The following is a 24,210-nucleotide window of genomic DNA, read 5'->3' on the forward strand; positions in this document are numbered from 1 at the left end:
AAGTGCTACACGTAATACTCATTAATGCTTTGTTCTCTTACACTGTCCAGGAGGTGCTCAGACCTCAAGACACCAGTGGACGGTCAGCTCAAGTAGCTCTCAGGGTCATTGCAAGGGGGAAGCCACCAGGTCAGTCTTGTCCTTTGGACCTATTGTGTAATCTGAAAAAGCTTGTCATACTCCCGAGACTGGGCAGTCAAAGTCTTTTGCACAATGTTGGGTCTCCTTTATTGATTACGAGAACTTTATCACAGGCACAATTATGTTTGTCCTCCGCTAGACTTGTCATGAAAGTATATTAGAATTGATCAAGTTTTCTTCTCTTCCTGCCTTTATTCCCACTAGGGTGGATGGCTGGCGTGGATACTACACCTCTATTCCTCTCTATCCTGAGTATCCTTCTCTTTCCTTACTACTGTCAAGTTCTCATCGATACAGTCCTGTTGCCTTCTTAAATATCTTCCCCTTGTTCTCTCATCCACTGCCAGTCTCCTTCTCCTCCTCATCCTCTCTCCTCCTTCTATCCTCCTCCTGCTATTCTCCTCCTGCTATCCTCCTTCTATCCTCTTCCTGCTATCCTCCTCCTTCTATCCTCCTCCTGCTATCCTCCTCCTATCCTCCTCCTGCTATCCTCCTCCTGCTATCCTCCTTCTATCCTCCTCCTGCTATCCTCCTCCTTCTATCCTCCTCCTGCTATTCTCCTCCTGCTATCCTCCTCCTTCTATCCTCCTCCTGCTATCCTCCTCCTGCTATTCTCCTGCTATCCTCCTCCTGCTATCCTCCTCCTGCTATCCTCCTTCTGCTATCCTCCTCCTGCATTCTCCTCCTGGTATCCTCCTCCTGCTATCCTCCTCCTGCTATCCTCCTCCTTCTATCCTCCTCCTGCTATTCTCCTCCTGCTATCCTCCTCCTGCTATCCTCCTCCTGCTATCCTCCTGCTATCCTCCTCCTGCTATCCTCCTCCTGCTATCCTCCTCCTGCTATCCTCCTCCTTCTATCCTCCTCCTGCTATTCTCCTCCTGCTATCCTCCTCCTTCTATCCTCCTCCTTCTATCCTCCTCCTGCTATTCTCCTCCTGCTATCCTCCTCCTTCTATCCTCCTCCTGCTATCCTCCTCCTGCTATCGTCCTGCTATCCTCCTCCTGCTATCCTCCTCCTTCTATCCTCCTTCTGCTATCCTCCTCCTGCATTCTCCTCCTGCTATCCTCCTCCTGCTATCCTTCTCCTTCTATCCTCCTCCTCCTCCTACTCCTCCTTTTCTTCCTCCCACTTCTCTTCTTCCTCTTCCTCTTCCTCGTCCTTCTCCCTTCCTCCTCCACCTATTCCTCTTCTTACCTCATACATCCACCCTCCCCAGCCTCATTCCCTCAGCTTCTCGCTCAGTTTGATGTCAAAATAAGATTTTTTACAATTTTTTTCTAATTCTCAAACATCTTAAGAATTGTCAGCAAATTGTCAGCACTTAAGGCAGATTAATGCTGTACCATGGGTGAACCAAGGAGATTCGAGAAATGGAGTCACAACAGTCTTATTCGCTTTGATCCCATGCTAGAAGCCGCCACTCAAAAATATTTGAAGTACCGGTATGTGTCAAGCAGGATCTGCCCCCCCCCCCCCCCCCCCCCCCCCCCCCCAGATAGGAAGAAAATGAATTCACGTCTCATTGCATAATGACCAGCCACTGTCTAAGGAAGATAAGATATGTCTTTATGATGGTAATTACTTTTCGCTATCCCTACTTACAAACGATGGGTGGTAGACAATGGTAAAGGCACGGGGGTGCGTGAATAGAAATTGCTCAAATATTGCTGAAATAGATAATCAAAATTACTCGACTCTACGTGTCTGTACGCTAATCTGACATATTAATTTATAAAGAATTATACTTGAAGATGACACCATATTAGTTTCATTTGGCAGAAATAATCAGAAAAGTGATAAAACCGGCTTTCCATAAGGGTAAAATTTCAAACACTTTCACAAAATACAGCTCAGATTTACACTTTTGCACATATTTTCGAATGGAATTGACTTTTGTTTTATATGCTTTATCATTAGGTGAAATCTCATTGCATTTGATATATAAATGAGCAGCATATACCCGATATTATGTTAGCGTTAAAAATGAATCTTCAGATTGCTCAGAAAGATGGCGGCTTCAAGCATCGAACATCAAAGGCACAAATGCACCTATGGAATTCTTTTGTCCATCCATAGAAAACTGACAGCTGATTGAATAATTATAGTCAGTTGTAACTCCATCTCTCGAACCTCCTTGGGTGAACCAGACATGAGTATTTCTGTTGTAGGGGAGAAAATGAATGGACTTCAGTGACTGTTCTTATCCTGCTTCTCTCCTAGTGGGTGGGATCTCTATGCAGGAGAACTTTGAGGTCAACGTGGTGCCGCTGACCATCCAGCTGACCAATCGCTTCTTCAAGAAGACCATGGCCTTCTTCTTCCCTGGCCGCCACATGGAGCCGGACGGGGCGTCTGCTGCTTCCTCCGCCTCGTCCTCTGCCACCAACGAGGACATCCTCAAGAGTGAGTCATAGGTCAAGGGTCAGATAAATGTGTGACATTTGGAAGTCTTTGGTCAAGTTTTACACAAGAGCAACTTTTGATATCTTATGAATGGATATAAAAACTTTGACAGTGGACGTGCTGAACGAAGGAAGTTTGATTTCCATACATTTGAGATACTTGTGCATTAAATGTATTTTACTCATTTGAGTATGTTCTTGTCGAGTGTGAGCTTTAAAATTTCTATCAAGGAATGATATCATTACTACCGTACATGTGAAATGAAGGTTTTTGCCTTCTCTCCTTCATCATGCATAATGGTTTCACTGCGTGATGTTAATATTGCACTTTTGAAATCTTACTCATGCACATCTACTGTAGTATACAAAGGTACCTAAATTATGAAGTAATGCAGTGCGCAGGCTTCAAACCTATTATTATGCAGTAAAATATAATCATAGAAATTGCCCTTGATGCCCTTTGAAATTCAATTCTCCATCATTTCACTTACAAAAAAAAAAATGGATGAAAACAGATTGGACTGCTATGAAATTTAACTTTACTGCAAAGATTACAATCATTGTGTGTGACTACATTATATAAGCTGAGGTTTATGTTGATTTCTGGTGTACTCTTTTTCTATTACATCGAAGAAATCGACTCGGATGAAACTGATACAAACACATTCACGAGGGTAAGACTTTTCTCCATGTACTTTCATGTTGGTAGGGAAAGAATTATGTTGATGGATGGGATATAGCCAGGAATCAGAATCTGTTAGGAAGTGTGAGATTTTTTTTTTCTTTCAGTGATGAAGAAAGTGGCAATAGGGCATGTAACTACAATGTACATGTGTGAGTTGCATACAAGTAAGACCATAAATGCTTGCATGTCATGGCATTGGGATTTTGGAATGAGTTACCAAGAGAGCAAGGTTTGTTAGATTATATTGTATTCCAGAGCTCTGTGACTTTCTTGCATGTAAAGTGTACATCAAGGAAACAAAGTGCTCTCATACTGAGCAGCTACATATACATGTCATGTGACAAGTATTAAATCTACTTTCTTGTTATTTCGTTGTTTCAAGTTTTTATTATCCCTGTAAACAGCCTCTGTGGTCCAGCATAAAACTGCTGGTTTTCAGCCACGGCTGAATTTATGTCAATTTTAGAACGGGATGTGCTGATGCATACTCTAATTGACACAGGTGTCCAAAACATGAGAAAAATTGAAGATGTACTACATTGTAACTTTGATGTTTATGTTCAAACTGTGCTATTGGATTATACCAGAAGATGATGTTGCCTGTGTTTGGTTTTAATGATTATGTCATTGATAAGAGACAGAGAGAGACAGAAAAACATGTATGAATGCTAAATCAAGATGAGTTCAGTATGTCTGTGCGTTTGTTTTCCTCACAGAGTGGCAGTATGAGATCTACCAGTAGTGATGAGTCCAGTGTGAGTGGCACGCTACAGAGAGACGTCCAACCACCAAAGGTATCAGTGCCTTCTTTTTCTTACATTTCACCACTTGGCTGAAATCATAAAATGGCAGTTGTTAAGACTACAGCTCAGTTCTTGTTGATGTTTTATGGCAAACTGTCAAAGAGATATTCCGCCAGCAAAAGTGTGATTGCGTTCTTATTGGTAGAGGAAGCATCTTGTCCAAAGTCATGCATGCCATCTATTAAAGGGTGTGTACAGTTCTGGTTGAGGTGAAGATTTAGCTTTTAGCGTTTTGTGAGATATTCAGAAACCACTCTATGAGATGTCAAAGAGCATGCAGTTCTAAGGGGTATCAAAAGTTTATTTGATGAAAATCGGTTTTGAAATGGCTGAGATATCCAAAATCAAGGTGAAACAAAGATATACTAATAAAGTTGGGGCATGTCGCCTTTTATTATTAGCACTTTTTTTTGGATATCTCGGCCATTTGAAAACCAATTTTCATCAAATAAATGTTGAATCCTTCTTAAAATTACATGCTCTTTCATATTTCATAAGAGGCTTTTCATTATCCCACTTAGGAATGTTCAAAACATGAATCCCTACCTCAACCAGTACTGTACAGTCCCTTTAAACTTGTAATCAAATTCATGGTAAGTTTTCCAGCACACTTTCAGGAAATGATCAACCAATAAAGGTATCATACTACTTCATTATATATTAAACAGTTATCTATCCATGAGGCAGATGGCATTTATCAAAAGCAGTGTTAAATCACCTGTCAATTCTTGTGATGTACTTCTAGATGTTCAACTGACAGGTGTAATTACTGCTGCACATTAGATTCACTATTTTGTCTGATATAGGAATGTGTCTGTAGGAATTTACAGAACTTCTTCATGGAATGATATTTGCACATACATGTACCTGGTAGATTTTCATGCCTATGAGTGAATCATGCCAACAGTGGTAATTTATGATTTTGTTCACCATTTTTGAGTATTGTTCTACCTTTTTGAGTATTGTTCTAGTTTGCTCTTAGGTTTAATTCTCTCATGGGCATTAGTTCACACTAGATTGATGAGGTACAGTAGGACTGTACCTGAACAATATTTCTATGCTAGATTATGTGAGAAATGCTACCTCATAAATGTGATTTGGCTCCTGTAATATTATGTTTTGCTCTTTTACAGCCCAAACGGAAACAGTTGCTGTCCAAGTTGAAGAAAACTGATGACATTGACAAGATGAAGGTGAGACCTTACAAATTCTTCACAAAACATTTGATGAAAAGCATGAGATGTAAATTAACCAGACATAGGTTTTTCTTGCATTACTGTAAATAAATGCCTAGCACTTATCAGCAATTGCACGATTTTCATCATTTCATTTCCCCAAACTGTGACCATGTTCTTGTGAAAGGAGATCTGTACAAGGGAACGTCACTGCTTTCTGAGTGCCTGGATGTCATCTATTACCTACAGACCTACAGTTATTTCCACCCCATCCACTCAAATCTAATTTTCTCCCCCACCCTATAGGAGCGAGCTGCCCAGAACACCATGTTCTTGTACATCAAGATCCCAGCTGTTGCCCTTCTAGTCAGCTACAAGGTGAGACTCATACAGCTTGCTACCTCTTAGTTCCATATTGTCATGTTTGAATCTTAAAGCTTTGACTTAAAAGTATTGTGTATAATTGGGAGCAGTGATTTTAAAAATGTTTGATTTCACACATTTGATGCATATATGTGTATGTCAGTTGTATCACAAAACATCCTACCATATAAAAATTCCATCATAAAGCCTAAAATATATGGAGATATCACTATTTTTCTCAATAAGCCATAACTGTAGATGGTTTATTCTAGAAACAATTGTATTATAACTATTGTTCACATCTTGTATATTTAACAATACTTAACATTGATTATAATGACTCCCATTTTTACATTTGTTGTTTCTATTGCTAACTCACATTTTAGAACTATTTTGAAGCACAAAAGCTGGGTTTTTGTTTCTTCTGCAAATGGTAGATAATGCCCATAAAAAAAAAAACAGTGATATCTTGCATTTGTCATGATGCTAAATGTTGCCTCACAAATAGTGCACACTTCAAGGCTTCTGCCAAAGTGCGGATTATTTTGCAATACATGATGCAGTTTGTGGTGAAAATGATTAATATAGCAGATGCAATAAACGATCCATCATTTAAAAAGCTTGTATCCCACTTCTCATGATTGAATCTCCTTACAGGGAGAGAAGGACAAGAACATTGAGGACGTACACAACTTCCACCTGATCCTGCCCTCCCTGGAGTACCATAACAGGACCTGGACCTGGCTAGATTTCCTTATGGCCATGAAGAAGGAGTACAAGAATGCACTGGTGTCACAGGTGAGGGGTCAAGGGTCAAGGGAGGGGAAAGGTCACTGAGGTTTGTGCAGCTTTAAAAAAAAAAAAACAGATATAGAGTTGTTTGGGATGAAATTTGTGCCAAGGTAGAATTCAAGACCAGCCTGTGGAAATGCTATTAACATTGTGTGCAACAGGTCACCAGTGGCAGTGAGAGATGAAAGGGGATTGGAGGGTGATTATTACCTCCACCAAGGGAGGAGGTTATGTTTTCGTTACCGTTGGTTTGTTTGTTCGTTTGTTAGTTTGTCCTTGTGCAAAATAACTCAAAAAGTAGTCAACGGATTTGGATGAAACTTGCAGGAAAGGTTTAGAATGATGCAAGTAACAGATGATTAAATTTTGGTAGTGATCCGAGAATTTTGGGGGAATTTATGAAGGATTATGAACTTGGGAGTTCAGGCTGCGCGTATTGAGGTTTGCATGCGCGCACTAAAGTGCGTGCTCTAGTTTCTGCTAGGGCGAGGCGTGCCGTGCAGCTGAGGGTTTATGACGTAACAAAGGCTTCTATATTGGGAAATCGGGCGACTTTCAGCACACAATGCTATAAGTGCGTATGGGTAGAAATTACTGATACATGTATCTCTATGGAAGAACAAGATCATATCAGTGGCGGAAATGAGCTGCATGCTTGGCGGAGGTCTGCGCTCTCAGAGTGCTTCTCTAGTTAAGTGAATATTTTCTTGTTAGCGTGAACATTGTTTACATGTGATTTTCTGAAGACTTTTAAAAGCCCAGGTGAAAGGATGGACACTGATGGTAAATCCTGGCAGTGTAGCTTAAAAAAGTAGCAATGCTGTAATTTCTCAAAAGCCATGAGCAACAAAATCCGGATCTTTCCCACAATCTTTGCAGGCAATCAAGGAGAAGTTGTGGTTCAAGATCGGTAAGGAGGACCCAACACCAGCGAGTGATGCGAGGTATGTCCATCATCATCATTGTCACCATGACCTCATCGTGGCTGTCATGTCATCCATTCCTCACAGTTTTTGTTTGTTTGTTTTGTAAAAAATACTACATTAACCCTTAATCATGTGCTATGTGCAATCCTTTGCCATGCTGTTTAATTTGTAAATTGTTCTGCCACAAAAAACAAAAAAAAACAAAAACGAAACAAAAAAGTTACAATGATTATTGCATTTACATCTGTAGGAAGGGTGAGTGTTTCCCCTTGCCCTGTGCAAATAGATTAGATTGTTATTTCTTGCAAGGGAAACAGGCTTTATGCAAGTATGTCTTTTAATCTACAGATGATAGCAACTGTAAATGTTCCTCTATAGTCAGTGTAAGCCAAATATGATGATGTCTAGTTAATAGTAATAGTAATCATGCATGGTTAGATTTTCTGCTTTGTATGTTTTAGTGACTGTAAAAGTGGAAATCTTTACCGCATTTTGGGCAACGTGAAACTAGCGCAAAAACAAATGCACAAACAATTTTTATTTTGATTGTGCCGAATTTAAAACATGCTAAATTCATCTTCCCCAGGTAGCTTGAAAAATTGCTATTGCCTCAATTTCACAGTAGTGTGCACAGTATTCAGAAAGCTTGATGTGGTACACTATTCGTTTGTTTACAGAGAGGATGTTGACAAGGCCAGACTCTTGATGGGACAAAAGGCAACCAACATAGTAAGTATTCAAACAGAATTTTCAGTAATTGTAGAGTTACTACAAGTCATGTTTGTCATGATTCAGCCAGATTCTTTTTTTTTTTTTTTTTCAGATACACAATCTCTTCATAAGAAATCTAATGGAAGGAAATGTTGTCATAATGGTTTTGTTCATTGATTTTTTTTTTTTTTTTTTTTTTTTGGGGGGGGGGGTTAATGTGTTGTTTTATGCATTAGAATAAAAAGAAAATGACACTTTTATATCACAGTATGTACATAAAGCACAGCGCTTAGTAGTATCACCTCTTCTTCTAATGTTCTTTCTATTTTTGTTTAAATCCTCCATTGGGTCTGATGATGTATTACACCTGTTGAATATCAGAAATTTGTTGAAATGAATTAAAGTGCTATTTCACACCAAATGTGACACTGCACCTCAAAACAAACAAAAAGTCGCCAGACATGAATTTTTAGTTAAGACCATATTCTGAAAGAGCAGACTTTAAGCTTTAAAATGATGTATAACTCAAATCAAATCGACTCTCCTAACCTATCTAAATATTGGAAAGAAAGCACAAACTCAGGAAAACTGTGAACTGAGAAAAGAGGCTCTGAAGTACTGTGTCTATTCAAGCGCTTAATCTTTACCAAACCCTGCTGGCTGTGCGATGAATGGGACAAAAAACAGGAAGTAAACTACCAGAGTAACAACAATGAAGGGATTATCAGATTAAACTGAAATTAAGCATGCCTCATTAAACACATTCTGTCCATAATCAATGCAAACTTTCAAAGCAGTAGCACTATCCTTTCAAAAGTTATTAGAGTTGAAAGTGTAGAGTGTGGACAAGGGTTTTCAGAAATGAAAAAGGGATTCTAAAGACACACCTAATTAAACTATTCTACCAAAAATGTTCGAGATAAACTGCTAAAAAAAAGACACTTTCCCGCCCGTTTTATGATACCAAATTTTAGTAAAATGTAAAAGAAGACCCACTCTTTCAGAAAATAGGAAAAAGTCAAGTTCGGCTAGGTTGACCCATTTCACTTATTTTCAGTCCTCACGCAAAATCAGTGTGTGCGACTTTATGTTCGTTTTGAGGTGCACGGTCACAAATAATGTAGTGAAGGTTGATTATGAAATGATCACAGAGTCAGTGTATAACAAAGTTCTTGCCAGTGTCTTTTGTGATCAAAGCAAATTCTCAAGATGTACATAATTAGATAGAGTTCAGTGGGCATGTCACAAGGACTAATTTGGAAGCATCTGTCACTTTTTACTTTCAGGCTACTGAAGAGAAGCACTCTAGTAGGCGGAGCCTGTTTGGAAAGGGCCAGACTGGTCACTGATGAATGATGATTATAGAGAGAGATGGTAAGAGAGAGAGATAGTACGATTATAGAGAGATATAAAGAGGGAGGGATAGTACAATATGTAAGAGAAAGAGAGAAAGAGACATTACAAATGCTGACATGTGTCAGTTGTCCATTGAAGTTACAGTATTTTATTTATATTTAAAAGAATGAAAATATTGAAAGGATGGGCAATAGAGCAATATATTGCTAGATAGAGAGATAGGTAGAATGGTAGATGATGTAGATGGATACACTGCTAGATATAGAATGGTATGTAGATGGATAGGTAGATAGAAAGACATGGATGCAGGAATATATATTTATTTTCAAGTTGTGTAAAGAAGAGAGAGAGAATGAGTGGGAGAGTGGAGAGTGAGCGAGAGAAGGAGAGAGAACATTGTGAAGAGTGAGTGCCAGAGGGCATTATATCATACCATGTAGACAGAGAAAGAGGGTGGTAATATAGTGATGTATGGATTTTGCTTAAAGAATACCTACTGAAAACATTTATCTCACCCAATAAGGACTCACAGCATAGCAGCATTACATTCCTTAGTTCGTAGTAAAATGAATGCTGATTCATCATATTTACGTTAGACGTGTATAAGGTTGGACATAGTTGGCCGGTATGTGAGGATCGTATTTCATATGGCAGCATAACACAGGCTTCTGTGGATAATTTTTAATCATGTGCAAATAATTGATTCACCAAAAAAAGCAAGGATGGTTTCCTATGGCAATAATCAAACAAACAGTGGTGATCTGCTCTGCATGTAGTCCTGGCTTTTTGAGCTTTTCTTGTAGGTTTCTACTATTTTCCTATTAAGTCAAGATTTGACAGACAGAATGTAGTCTCTGTAGTTCTCACAAGATGATCGCTACTTTGGTCATGCAGGTGGTCCCTTTGGTTATTATGAGTGTCACCTGAACAATGTAATAATGAACAAGATGTAACTTGTGTTGTTGGTATAGAGCCTCTTCAGCCAGTCAGATTTTTCTGTCACTGCAGAGCAGCTCAAAATGTCACAGTTGTTTGCATAACTTTGAAACTTTTCATCTGCAAAAGTGGTGACAATTTTATTTATATGACGGATAAAACGGAACATGATTGAAAGCTAACTTTTTTCCTGAATTATCATCATTCTCGCAAAATATGCAGGCAAGATAAACAGAGGTTGAATTTTCGGCAGTTCATTTTACCAAAGTTTTCACAACTTGTTCTTATTTCAAGAGGCTGTTTTGGATTGCATTTTCTCTGATCATATTTAAAGGGGATGGCTAGTAACTGATCAGTGGGAATCAGTGGGAATGCTGGGGATGATTGTTCCAATCCTTGTGGGATTCATTTAAGAGTACATTATATATCTATTGTTGTGTGAAAATTATTTGCTTCAGAATGGTCTCATATTCAAGTAATGTGCAGTTCAATGTTTCCAGGTTAGCATGCCTGTACAGTGACGGGGCAATCGTTAACGATCGCCCCGTCACTGTAACAAATTACATTGACTGTCACTTTTGCAAAAAGATCTGTGTCGGAGACAAAATAAAAAAAACGTCTGGTTTTACAAATAAGTAGGGACATCAATAGCTGCAACTGTAATGGGAAAGTTGGTATGGTGGCAATTTCACCAGGCATTTCAAATTCTGCATGCATCAGTGGAACGGTGAAGAAGTTCAAAACAAATTTAACTCAATAACTGGGGAAACGTGAAGGCCAAGTATGCTAAAAACTTGTAGCATTTTTGAAGTCACTGTTAAATTATTAGCAGCTAATTTAGTGACTTGATCTCAAATTTGATGTGTCACCTCAGTTTCTTCCCTTCCCATGGCAAGCTACAGATGTAGCATGGAACTATGAAACACACACATACACAAATGAATACATTTGTCTAAATGTTGTTTTAGCTAGGCAACTGAAATCCATGTTATCGTACAGTATACTGATATTTAGTATAACTTATCAATATCTATAGCTTGGGACACATAAGTCTCATTTTTGTATGGTATGGATACTAAAGTAATTTGCATAAAGAGATACACATACAATACTCTGAAATTCAATCATGAAATCCCAAACTATGTAATGTTTGTAAATACAGTTACATGTATATAGCTTATGTTTATGCGTACATTCATTTTTTTATGACTTATGAATGCCAATTTTTTATGCTGTTGCTAAGATATAGGAATATGGCGATTTATGTAAAAGACATCTAAAGATGTTTGTGGTGCAATGTCCTTGTTTTTGTCTTATTTCTTTTCTTTTTGCATGCATAATAAATTATCTATTCCTGTCTTAATTTCCATGTAAAACATGGGTTAATTTGTATATTTTGTAAATGAATATATTAAGTATTATGAATATATCAAGAATTACCTTGCAATTTGTAATGTTGTGCATGATCAGTGTTCCGAAATCTCAAACAACTTTTGATATCTTTGATATCTTGTTATCTTTTCTGAATCATACGCTGATAACAATGCATCAGTTTTGTTGATTTTTTGGTATAATTAAAACAGAAAAACAATTCCAGTAGTGTAATTTGAGATAAATCCTGTAGCTCTCGAAGATTCTGGAGATGTTAGCGTTTACTGACTGGAGGGAGCAATATATCTTGAACCAGTTTGTGTTGGTCTGGACAGTTGATTCTCCATGGAAATTATCTCGTTAATCAGGGTAATGAATGAACGATATAAACCACACTCCAATCCACAGTTGTGTACACATGCTGCTATCAATTCAGTGATTTTCGAGAGGGACGGCTCCTGTTCATAGGTTACATGGTTAATTCAAACCTAATACCACATTGCACTGTAAACAATGATGATGTTATGCATATAAACGTTAGATCTTGTGTTACCCGATACATGAAGGCGAGACATAAAGCTCCCACTCTAACGACCTTTGACATCTGCATAGTTTACAGACAAACCAGAGCAGTCAGAACGTCATGTGGTTTTGCAACCTAGCCCAGTATTCATCTCTTCTCTGTGAGGATGAATTTGTTTATTGTGTACAAATGATTTGCATTGTGAATTAATACATGAGCATTTGTAAACATGTATATTTTGCAACTACATGTACATTTATTTATATGGAAATGATAATTCTCAACTACCAGTATTGCAAAAATGAATGACCTTTTTCCCCCAGAAGCCACGTGAAAAACAAGGAAAATGTAAACATTGCAGACAGGGGCATACTTGTTTGATTATAATAGCCAAATGTAGTTTGTCATTTTATTCCAAGACATGAAAACTCCTGATTACTATCCATCACAAGTATGAATATTTGCTCAGTGTCCTTCAAGTGTAAAAGATTTTTAAAGATGCCATTTAGGATAAGTGTATGACTCATAGAAGACAATAAAGTGCCACAGAATTCTAACGTGATGTTCATGTGCTTGAATGACTCCACTGTCTTATTCATTGATCACTGAGACGTTATGCAAATCATGTCAAGTCACTGGAAAAAAATATTTCAGCACATTGTTAACCTAGGTATCTATGATGCCCATTGGAATCACAATTACATTCAACATCACAATTGTGCCGAGATCACAGGATTTTTCTTTTTCAAATTTCTTTTCCCACCCAATGACGCCACACTTCATAGTTGTACAGAGTCTTTCTTCACATTCATGACGAGCATCTTTGATACGGCATGTCAGTCAACCTCCATAACATCATGTACAAATTTCCACAAGCTTATGTTGACACTGAAACAAAGTCACACTGCCTCAGAGCACAGCTAATGAATTTCGAGCTCATACAAACTTTCTGTATATCACCATAGCAACCACTCACATCACAATGCTAGCGACACTTGCTGATTGGTAGCTTGTCGGTCCGTGTGGATGAAAGTCCTTCTCAAAGCAGAGCCTTACAAGGAGACACTGTGAGAAAAACGAGTGAATTTTGAATTATGGCAAAAATAGGCAGTTTCTCCATTTATTTGTCCAGAAAATGCACAGCACAAACAGGCAGTGGTCTCTCACACTAGAGAAACAAGGAAGTGTCAAAAGTATGACACTCTAATTATAAAAAGCAGTACTTTGAAGTACAGACATTGCTAATTCAATATGATTTTTGAAAAGCAGGATAAAAAATAATAAGTGTCTGATTTATTGGCCTCCTGTTACTGCATCTGCATCATTTGAAGAAAAAACTAGACATATCGCTACAGCTACTGATATGCCTCCGCCATAATGCATGGTTCTCCTAATAGGTCTATAGTACAATGTCTTGACAATGTGTGATGACAGTTTCACACAACTGGCAAAATATTAAAGACACTCAGTCGTGGCGAGTGGTTTGTGCGGCACGGAGACGAACGCAACACGCTGCCTCCCCCATTCTGTATCAAATGTAGTGACCCCCGAATGAGAATAGCGCTGGCTCAATGGGTCAGCGAAAATACGGTAGGCTACAAGAGAGCTCCCTGTGCTTATCTCCTAACCCAAAATGGCTGTCCCAGCGAGCCACGAGAGCTTCCAAATGGACGCACACTCTCAGTGCGCATGCACATGAAGAGAGGCCGAAAGAGCCACGCGTCTTCTGGCCTCTCTCCTCCAATCACCGCAGCTCGCGGTGACAATATTTGTGTATGATGCGTACACACACACGCACACACACACACTTGTCTCAGTGGTAGCATTGCGCAATTGCATGCACAAACTTCGGTCGTTCGGAGTTTACGTACCATTAGGGATGGCGATCGGCTGCCTTTAAAAGGACAGGTTTGACACAAATGTGCTGAATGTTCACTTTCCTAGAACTAGGTTCAATTGGATGAATGATTAAAATGTCAGAGTGCAGGTATTTGGGGAACTGATGATTTTTACTTGACTTTTGACCCTTTTATAAGTTTATGCATTGAGTAATTTTCAAGGTATTGAGGAAAAGTATAATTTCAGTATCAAATGGGAAAATAGCATTATCTAAACCTGGCCTTTGACCTTTGACCTCACAGTTCCAAAGAGAATCACTGTTAGGTTGAACATGCATAAATATGTCAGTTTCATGATGATACCTGGAGTTACTTTCGAGATATGGAGGAAAAAGTGCAATTTAGCACTTTCACTTGACCTTTGACCTTTGACCTTTTGGCAAGAAACTTCCCCAAAAATATATAATGGGTAATACATGCCATACATCAAGTAAAAAAAAAAAAAAACCTTCAGGCATATTGCATTCTAAGGAAAGTAGTGATATTTTGAGGAGTTGACCTTGACCTTTGACCCCCTGACCTTTGACCCACGACCCCAACTTCCCTATATAATCACTGCCCATCAGTACAAGCATATATACTAAGTTCCATGAAGATACCTTGAACCATTTGCGAGATATGGAGAAAAACATGAAATTTCAATTTTTTTTTCACAAAATAACCTGTGACCTTTGACCTTTGACCCTGTGACCCTAAAATCCACACAAAGTATTATCCCCCAAGGATATACCCTCATACCAAGTTTGATGTAAAACCACCACACGGTTCTTGAGATATCGACAAAAACAAAACGGGACGGACGGACGTACGGACGGACGTACGGACGGACGTACGGACGTACACACGGACGGACGGACGGACGGACGGACGACCCGAAAACATAATGCCTCCGGCCACTTCGTTGCGGAGGCATAAAAACCAATGATCTGTTCTTAAAATAAAACATTATTGAAAATAGTGCACTGTATCAAAGGTCATACAGTGTACCAGTCATATTCAAATAATACAGAGGTCCCTCAATTTGTTGGTTACCTGCACAGTTTCTTTGAAAAGTTTTACACATGAGACTGATTTTGCTTTAACTTTGGTTATTTTCGAGTACCATCCTCACACACACTGACATGTTAAAAGACTTTAGATGAAATCCTTTAGCACTTTCATGAAATTGAATTCAATGTGAAAGGTTAAAACTGGAAACACCAGGCTGCGTGCCTTTAACTGAGCACTATGTTTCTCTTCAAAACAAGAAAACAAAAGATAGTTTGAAGATTTAGCAGAGAGAGTCAGCCCGATACCATTACAGAAGGGGAAATAAAACTGCATCAGGTTGACAACACTATTACAGTGCATTGTACACATGAGGAAAGATGTACTCTTCTTATTGGTAATTATGTGTCATTTGATTGGTATGAAACTCTTTGGTTGTAGCTCAGTGTGTTAGTTTTTTCCCTCACAATTTTGGCAATCTTCCACCAGAGAGTGACAAGGCTAACTTCCTGAAAGTACACACAAGACTGGTATGAATACTGGTAAAACTATAGGTAGGAAAGGAAACTTATTCAGAGACAGAATTGTCAGGGTATTTCTGAAAAATTCACAAAGTGAAATGTTAATGAAGATCATGACACATCATCAACTTGCCAAAATGTTTGCCCAAAATCATCCAAACAACACCTCAGGGAAAGAAAGAAGTTTATGTGGACTTGTTTACTTGGTATATTCATTATTTCGTCACTATGGCATATCATTCATGGCACTGTTCTACACTATGCTTATCAATGACTGTTCACGATAATCATCATCATTATGACAAAGCTATTTTTTTCCTCACTATCTGCAGGCACATGATCCTCGCAGTAATGGAAGATATATAATGTTCCTGTATGGTTAACATGATGAGCAATATCCCTCATAATCACATATTTATCATTTATTCAATCTCTCAAATATTTCTTAATATTCTAATAATGATAAAAACTTTCCTGTATCTATTGATATGATATACATATAATACTCTGTGTGTTGCCTTTCTTTGGGCCGACTGCATTTCTTTTTTTTTTCCTTCTTGTTTTTTAAAACAAAAATTACCATCTGTTCAGTTTGGTATCTCAACAACCTTCACCCTGATAAGCTTCTGATATTCTCCACAGAGAACTTGGGATTACTAAGAGCTTTTTATAACATTTCCATCTTCCGAACTACAGATTGATAATCGTTATGTCTCATTTCATGCTTTTTCAGCCTTTAATAATGATGATAACGGTAATAACAAGAAGAATCATCAACACTGATGCATGCAATATTCACACAGAGCTGTTTTCTTAAGGGGGGGTGGAAGACTACAATGTGTCAAGCCATGACAGGGTTGTTGCAGTTGGAAAATATCGGGAAATCCAAAAACTGAACACGTAACAATACTATATGTATTCCTTCCATCTCAGAGCAGACAAATATATATAGATGCATATTACATGCTGCCTTTTGCTACTCTGACTGTAGTTTACTTTAACAGAAGACTAGTCCTTCCTCCCGCTTACAGATGAAGCAACTCTTTCATATCTTGTTTTACACCAAGAAACAATTATACTATCAAATCTGTTTATGACAGCCATCTGATCTGAAAATTTAGTTTCTCTGAAACAAAATATACCTGGAAAAAAAAATGAATCAAGGCTCAGACACCTAGTCAAATAGAAGGCACAATTAAGAAATTGGCTGGAATGCTTTAATACTCTCTTGAAGATTTTCTTTCCTTTAATCTGCTTCCTTGATCACATTTGGCTTGAAGTCGGGAGAGACGACACGAGCCAGCTCTGCTGCATACATCTCGTACCTTCCCGTCATCTGAGTATGGAATCAGAAACATGCAAATCTTCAGATATCTTTCAAGGTCAACAAATTTTTGCTCTGACGAAAGAGAGTGATGCTGGATTCAGATCACTCCAAAGATGCGTATTTCTTTATTCTTTCAATGATTTGTGTGTGTGAGTGTGTGTGTGTGTGGTGTATATTTCAGCACAGTTACCGCTCCCTCTACTGTAGAGTACAAGCATATAATGGCCAAAGAGCCAAGGGAAAAAAAAAATGGTGATATGAAAGAAATGATGACGCACATTACATCAAGCTTCAAAATCAACAGGTACCGGTAATGGCATACCAAACAGCTGTAAAATGTGTTGAAATCCTCTAAATGTAAAGAAAAAAATCCAACAAGAGGCACACAATACCAGTAACATAGATTCCCTTATTGTTGTTGTTTTTTCCAGCATGATTCCTAAGTGACCAACTGGCATAATGATAATCATCTTGTAATACCCTGACCTTTGATCTTTACCTCATCTATATTCAGCTCAAGATTAACTTCAAGAATTCACTGGTATCACAGACAGTGCCTATATTCAAGGGTGACCAGCAGCCAGTCACACTTCATCTTTATCAGTAATTCATCAGTGGCAGGTTCTATTCAAATTTAGGGATCTCCTCTAACTACAGACAGATATGGTGTTGTTTACAGGATCAACAAGCAGTAAACTAGTAAATATCTCAGACCCCTAACTAGGATTTTTATGGGAGGGTTCAGAATGAGAAAAGGGGGGAGGGGTGGTTCCGTGACTCATTTTTTTTTCTTTTTATTTCTTTTATTTTTTGTTGCCCTGGCAAATGGGGGAGGCTCCGTGGAACCCCCTGAAGGCCCCCCCCCCCCCCCCCCCCCTGTTATGCTTTGGGAATATTTGAGCACCTTTGGTACTCTGGTGTTTACTTTTATGTGACATCAGGGAAACATATTCAGTTTGGTTCATCATGAGGGGATGGGTCAAGCGCAACTTTTGTAGGACACGTACCTGAAAGGCCCACTTGTCCTTGATCTGTCTGATGAGGTTCAGGTCCACCTCAGTGACATGCAGGCCATCTCTGGTTCGGGAGAGACCCTGGATGGTACAGAAGCAAGGAAGTCCTATATCATGTAGCTTAAGGATCATCATCATTATCATCATAGTCATCATCATCATCATCATCATCATCATCATCGTCGTCATGAGAGCCTAGAGGCATTCTCATCAAAAGTATCATCATCGCCACCATCAGCACTGTCACATCCATCAAATCTTCACTGTTTATAAAATGAGTTTCAATTTCTCTCAAGTTTCTCCTGATTGACTCGACTGCCAAATAAGATTTTTTTTTCCTTTTTTCTGAGGGGAACTATATGTCCACATCTAGTTACGTTATAAAAGCCACATGTCCATACATAGCTCCCAACAAACATGCCTGTACAAGATTTCAATATACATAAATATGGGATAATAAGTTACAAAAACCAATAGACTTACGGGCGTTCTGCTTCCATCTGGGGCTGCAACATAGCTGGTTCCTATGGACAGACAGATTAAAGCCAAGAAAGTTTTCTAACTGGTAACATACATAGACAAGTCAGAAGATACATTAGATCTGCAAACACACACATACACACAACCAACTTTGCCCCCCTCCTCCCCCCCCCCCACACACACACACAGATTCATCATGGGATAGAATTAATAGAGTAATCACAGCTCCATCAAATTACTAGATTAATACTACACAAGAATGAATGGATGACTCAAATGCAAAGTGAATACATGCATACACCTCTGATGGCAATGGAATGAAAACAAACATACAAAAACACTGCATGCATGAAACTTTCCATGAAATTTGATAATCCTGAACAGAAAACTGTAGAAAGAATATAATGTTGAGTACAATTGTGACCCGCTACAACAAAAGGATCCGAAAGTCGGGGAGGACAATTTTCTGAAAACGACATGACATTATTCTCTTGCCCTTCCACTTTAATTTCATATATATAACATGACTCATGAAAGTACTCTGTTGCGGAGATATCGATGATTTTATTTGCGCATATCAAGTGGCTTAGGAAATCAGCGTTTCGAGAAAACCGCCTTTAAAGTTTTCCTTCCGATGCTATCATGATCAGACAGTCTTCACCGCTTGACAATAGAAGGCATGATCTTAGCAACCTCTACAATGTTCATTCAAGCTTAGCGCCAGCGGTCTACGCACGACCAATCAGTAACCAAGATGCCACGCACTGACCAATAAGATCACTCCCTTGTTGCTAGGGGCGGAGTCTAGCTGCAGCTAGCGCTAAATCCAAATCTTCGGACACGTGTACGTTTTGTACCGTTGAACATGTTGAAAGTCAGAAAACCATGGCCCAGAAAAACACTATTTTCCTGCCTTTGGGAATTCCTTTGACCATTTAGCTTCGAAATTTCGGCAGATGATAGATGATACATTAGACTACAAAATTATGCAAAAAACGGAAAACCGATAGTTTTGTCCGATTTTGATGATCTGACTACAAACTCGATTTTCTCGGCCCAGCCGTCAACGACTTTAGGATCCTTTTGTTGTAGCGGGTCACAATTGTATTTCTCAAAGGATATATTTCCATGAGAAATGCAGCTTCTTTGTGAAGAATTGTAATTTTGAAATAGGTCGGTCAATAGCAATACTAATTTTTTTAAAAATTACACAAATGACACGGAAATCAATAACTCGGGGAGCCTGCAAGGGGATAATAAATAATAATAATAATAATGATAAAGGACATTTATATTGCGCAGCTACTATACAGGGATCTCGCCAGCGTATTTGTCGGCGCCGACAAGCGTGCGGTTTGAAGAAACAATTGCCGACAAGGGTAAAACTTGCCGACAAGGGTAACACCACGCGTGAACTTGCCGACAAGGGTAACACCATGTACGCGTGAACTTGCTTGACGAGCTAAGTTCGGACCAATTTCTCGCCTTTTTTACTCTTTATTATCTGGCTATAAGAAGCTAGATGTTGAAAGGAGCAGCAGTTTACAAGCGCAAAAAGTTACGCACCGATCACAACAACGCGGCTCAACATAGCGACGTACATGTACTACATAGCTGCACTTACACACCACATCACAACATCACACACACTTGCTCACTCACATGCGCTCTGATTCGGGATCCACACACACATGCACCATGCCAGGAGGTCCACCTAGTGCATGAAGCCGCCTGTGTGTACGACGGTATTGTGAGAGGGAGACAACTGAGAAGAGAGGACGGAAAGAGGGTCGGAGGCCGAGGGAGGCTGATCGGAAGGCTGACACGTGCTCGCTTGTTGTCACGCTTGTTGTCGGGTTACGCAAAAACAAACGATATGAAATGCATGGCCCCCTCCGCCAAATGTTTTTTTTTTATTGTTTTTTTTTGTTTTGTTTTTTTGCTGCTTTGGTTTGTTTGTTCGTTTATCTGCCTGTCTGTCTCTCTATTCGCAAAATAAGCGAACATTTGGGAACAGATTAGGATGAAATTTTCAGGAACAGTTGGTAGGTAAAATGGCGCAAGGAACAGATGATTAAATTTTTGATAGTGAGCAGGATTTATAATACCACCGGAATTCACCGCCAGGATCCAAGATTTTTAGACTTTGTGTCGTATATTTGAAAGGATTCGTATCAATTCTTTAGGAAGCTGGCCATCGGCAATGACGCAAAATTAGATGCGTTCAAAGCATTGCCGCAGAGAGAAAATTAACTCCATCTTTCGTTAAAAGAGAAAAAGAAAAAAGAACGTGCGATGGAGTAAGCAAATGCAAATTGTTTTTTTTTGTTTTTTTTTTTTTTTGGTAGTTTCAGCGGGTTATTTTTTTATTATTATTATTTTAAAAGCCATGCGTTCTATTTGAGCCTTTTCACTTTCCACGGATTTGTAAACGTCATTCGTGACCCATTTTCCTTCTCCGGGCCGACATTTATAGTAATTCTGTCATAATGGTCTTTCAAGTTCAACGTACGTAATGCTCCTCGTGCTTCTGGCTTGGTTTGTTAACAGGTGGGTTAGGGGACCTTCATGGGCAGAAAATAAATGTTCATCAATGTTCCCAGCTGGTTTACATGCTATTTACACGCTGTTTACGACCACTGAAGCAAGGTGGCAGTAAGCGCGGCATTCCTTTATCTGACACCTGGCTTTCGTGGAAATTTCGTGGAAATTTCCACAAGCCATGATATCAAGTTTCCCCACTGCCTGTGGTCGTGTTTTTTTTTTTTTTTAATTCTTTATTACGAACATCAATTTGTTCAACTTGAAAAGTGTAGATAATTTGCTTCGAGCACGTGTTTCTTTCTTATTTTTTTTTTATTGCAGCGTGGGTAATATTTTGTTTTGTTCATTGTCCGTGCATGGCTGGGGTTCATGGGAGTAGAACGATAGGAATGACTGGGGAGAAAATAAACTGAAAGAAGGAAGCATCTTTTGAGCAAGCTGTCTTTGTTTTTCTCTACACCAGCATCAGTGTGTGTCTGTGTTTATTCATTTTTTTTATCATGTTCTTGCTTCAAGGAGCTATTTACGCTTTTCCCCGCGTAAAATTAATAGTGGATACCGGCACGCAGAGGCCCACGTTTTGACGTGAAGAACCATACATTCTTTATCTATTTGTAATATTTTTTAAATCTAAAATAAAGAATGTTTGGATGTTCAAGTATAAAATGTAAAAAATATTATTTTGACATTTCATGCGCTTAACTGCCGAGCATTTTCTCTTTTTTTTTTCTTTTACGGGAGAGAGCGAAATGTCCTTCTTTTTAGCAATGACGGCCTAAACAAAAAGTCATGTTTATTATATGATACATATCATAATTGTGACGCAGTTTTGATTTTCATGAACGCGTGAATTGTTCTCTTTCCAGATCAGTTCTTGATTTAGTGAAAGTTAACAATGTTTTTCACATTCACAAAAGCAGTTTGGTTACCCTGTGTTCAGTTCGCTGCCGATGAAATTTCTAAATAAAGCGAAGCCCCAAACGGGTTTACTCTGAGGGTTTGTTCCGAAATAATAATAGAATAATACTACATTCCTTATTATTCTGAAGGTTCGTTAATCGGACAATAATAAAGAAACAATGTCCGTTAATTTCCAAACAAAATTAGTTTTGTTGTTTCGAACGTTCTGCCAGTGAAATTTCGGAATGAAACACTAACAGTTTTCTTACTCTGAGGGTTCGTTACTCCGACAGAAAAAAAAAATAGAAATGAAATATAGTACTAGATTCTATATTCTGAAGGTTCGTTAAAAAGATAATAAAGAAAAAAATATGTTCGTAAATTTCAAAACGAAATCAGTTGTCATTTCGAACGTTAAACCCAGTGAAATTTCGGAATGAAACGACGGCACAAAACAGCGTGTTTTCGTATACTCTAAGGGTCTGTTAATCCGACAGAAATAGCAATGATAAAAATAAATACATTGTAGATTCTTTATTCTGAAGGTTCGTTAACCGAAAATTACATAAAGAAAAATGTCGGTAAATTTTAAAACGAAATCAGTGCGTCATTTCGAACGTTTTGCCAGTGAAATTTCGGAATAAAACGACTGCCCCCAAACAGTTGCAGTTTTCTTACTCTGAGGGTTCGTTTATACTCCGACAGATTAATGATAAAATGATGCTATATAGCTTCTTTATTCTGAAGGTTCGTTAATCCAAAAATGATTAAGAAAAAATGTCCGTTCATTTCATAACGAAATCAGTTTTGTTATTTCGAACGTGAATTCTACCAGTGAAATTTCGGAATAAAGCGACGGCCCCAAAACGGTTAGTTTTCTTTTATACTCTGAAGGTTCGTTACTCCGAAAGAATAGTGATGATAAAATACTTTAGATTCTTAATTCTGAACGATCGTTAATCGGAAAACGATAAAGAAGAAATGTTCGTTTATTTCCAAACGAAATCAGTTTTGTTATTTCGAACGTTCTGCCAGTATAATTACGGAATAAAACGACGGCCCCAAAACGGTTAGTTTTCTTTTACTCTGAAGGTTCGTTACTCCGAAAGAATAGTGATGATAAAATACTTTAGATTCTTAATTCTGAACGATCGTTAATCGGAAAACGATAAAGAAGAAATGTTCGTTTATTTCCAAACGAAATCAGTTTTGTTATTTCGAACGTTCTGCCAGTATAATTACGGAATAAAACGACGGCCCCAAAACGGTTAGTTTTCTATACTCTGAAGGTTCGTTACTCCGAAAGAATAGTGATGATAAAATACTTTAGATTCTTAATTCTGAACGATCGTTAATCGGAGAACGATAAAGAAGAAATGTTCGTTTATTTCCAAACGAAATCAGTTTTGTTATTTCGAACGTTCTGCCATCTACGGAATAAAACGACGGCCCCAAAGCGGTTAGTTTTCTTTTACTCTGAAGGTTCGTTACTCCGAAAGAATAGTGATGATAAAATACTTTAGATTCTTAATTCTGAACGATCGTTAATCGGAAAACGATAAAGAAGAAATGTTCGTTTATTTCCAAACGAAATCAGTTTTGTTATTTCGAACGTTCTGCCAGTACAATTACGGAATAAAACGACGGCCCCAAAACGGTTAGTTTTCTTTTACTCTGAAGGTTCGTTACTCCGAAAGAATAGTGATGATAAAATACTTTAGATTCTTAATTCTGAACGATCGTTAATCGGAAAACGATAAAGAAGAAATGTTCGTTTATTTCCAAACGAAATCAGTTTTGTTATTTCGAACGTTCTGCCAGTATAATTACGGAATAAAACGACGGCCCCAAAACGGTTAGTTTTCTTTTACTCTGAAGGTTCGTTACTCCGAAAGAATAGTGATGATAAAATACTTTAGATTCTTAATTCTGAACGATCGTTAATCGGAAAACGATAAAGAAGAAATGTTCGTTTATTTCCAAACGAAATCAGTTTTGTTATTTCGAACGTTCTGCCAGTATAATTACGGAATAAAACGACGGCCCCAAAACGGTTAGTTTTCTTTTACTCTGAAGGTTCGTTACTCCGAAAGAATAGTGATGATAAAATCCTATAGATTCTTAATTCTGAACGATCGTTAATCGGAAAACGATAAAGAAGAAATGTTCGTTTATTTCCAAACGAAATCAGTTTTGTTATTTCGAACGTTCTGCCAGTATAATTACGGAATAAAACGACGGCCCCAAAACGGTTAGTTTTCTTTTACTCTGAAGGTTCGTTACTCCGAAAGAATAGTGATGATAAAATACTTTAGATTCTTAATTCTGAACGATCGTTAATCGGAAAACGATAAAG

General features: G+C 38.3%; 2 protein-coding genes across 2 annotated transcripts in view; one reads left to right on the forward strand and one right to left on the reverse strand.

The window, feature by feature from the left end:
* Window positions 1–9,347, forward strand: part of LOC139732615 (bridge-like lipid transfer protein family member 2) — a 58,947-nt gene extending 49,600 nt beyond the window's left edge. The window contains exons 56-65 of the mRNA XM_071643472.1: window positions 51–129; window positions 2,362–2,544; window positions 3,177–3,217; window positions 3,945–4,022; window positions 5,165–5,224; window positions 5,513–5,584; window positions 6,227–6,367; window positions 7,241–7,305; window positions 7,965–8,016; window positions 9,285–9,347. Of these exons, the coding sequence (XP_071499573.1) occupies window positions 51–129; window positions 2,362–2,544; window positions 3,177–3,217; window positions 3,945–4,022; window positions 5,165–5,224; window positions 5,513–5,584; window positions 6,227–6,367; window positions 7,241–7,305; window positions 7,965–8,016; window positions 9,285–9,347 (834 nt within the window). The remainder of the gene's footprint in view (window positions 1–50; window positions 130–2,361; window positions 2,545–3,176; window positions 3,218–3,944; window positions 4,023–5,164; window positions 5,225–5,512; window positions 5,585–6,226; window positions 6,368–7,240; window positions 7,306–7,964; window positions 8,017–9,284) is intronic.
* Window positions 9,348–16,815: 7,468 nt separating this feature from the next.
* LOC139732611 (beta-ureidopropionase-like) overlaps window positions 16,816–24,210 on the reverse strand; it is a 40,191-nt gene continuing 32,796 nt past the window's right edge. The window contains exons 12-14 of the mRNA XM_071643468.1: window positions 18,414–18,454; window positions 17,925–18,011; window positions 16,816–16,926 (exon numbers count right to left, since the gene is read on the reverse strand). Coding sequence (XP_071499569.1) covers window positions 16,837–16,926; window positions 17,925–18,011; window positions 18,414–18,454 — 218 coding nt within the window. The 3' untranslated portion in view covers window positions 16,816–16,836. The remainder of the gene's footprint in view (window positions 16,927–17,924; window positions 18,012–18,413; window positions 18,455–24,210) is intronic.

This window comes from Diadema antillarum, unplaced genomic scaffold (assembly GCF_040938485.1).
Source record: "Diadema antillarum isolate AM-2024a unplaced genomic scaffold, OU_Dant_1.0 seq00000441_RagTag, whole genome shotgun sequence".
In the NCBI taxonomy this organism is placed as follows: Eukaryota; Metazoa; Echinodermata; class Echinoidea; order Diadematoida; family Diadematidae; genus Diadema; species Diadema antillarum.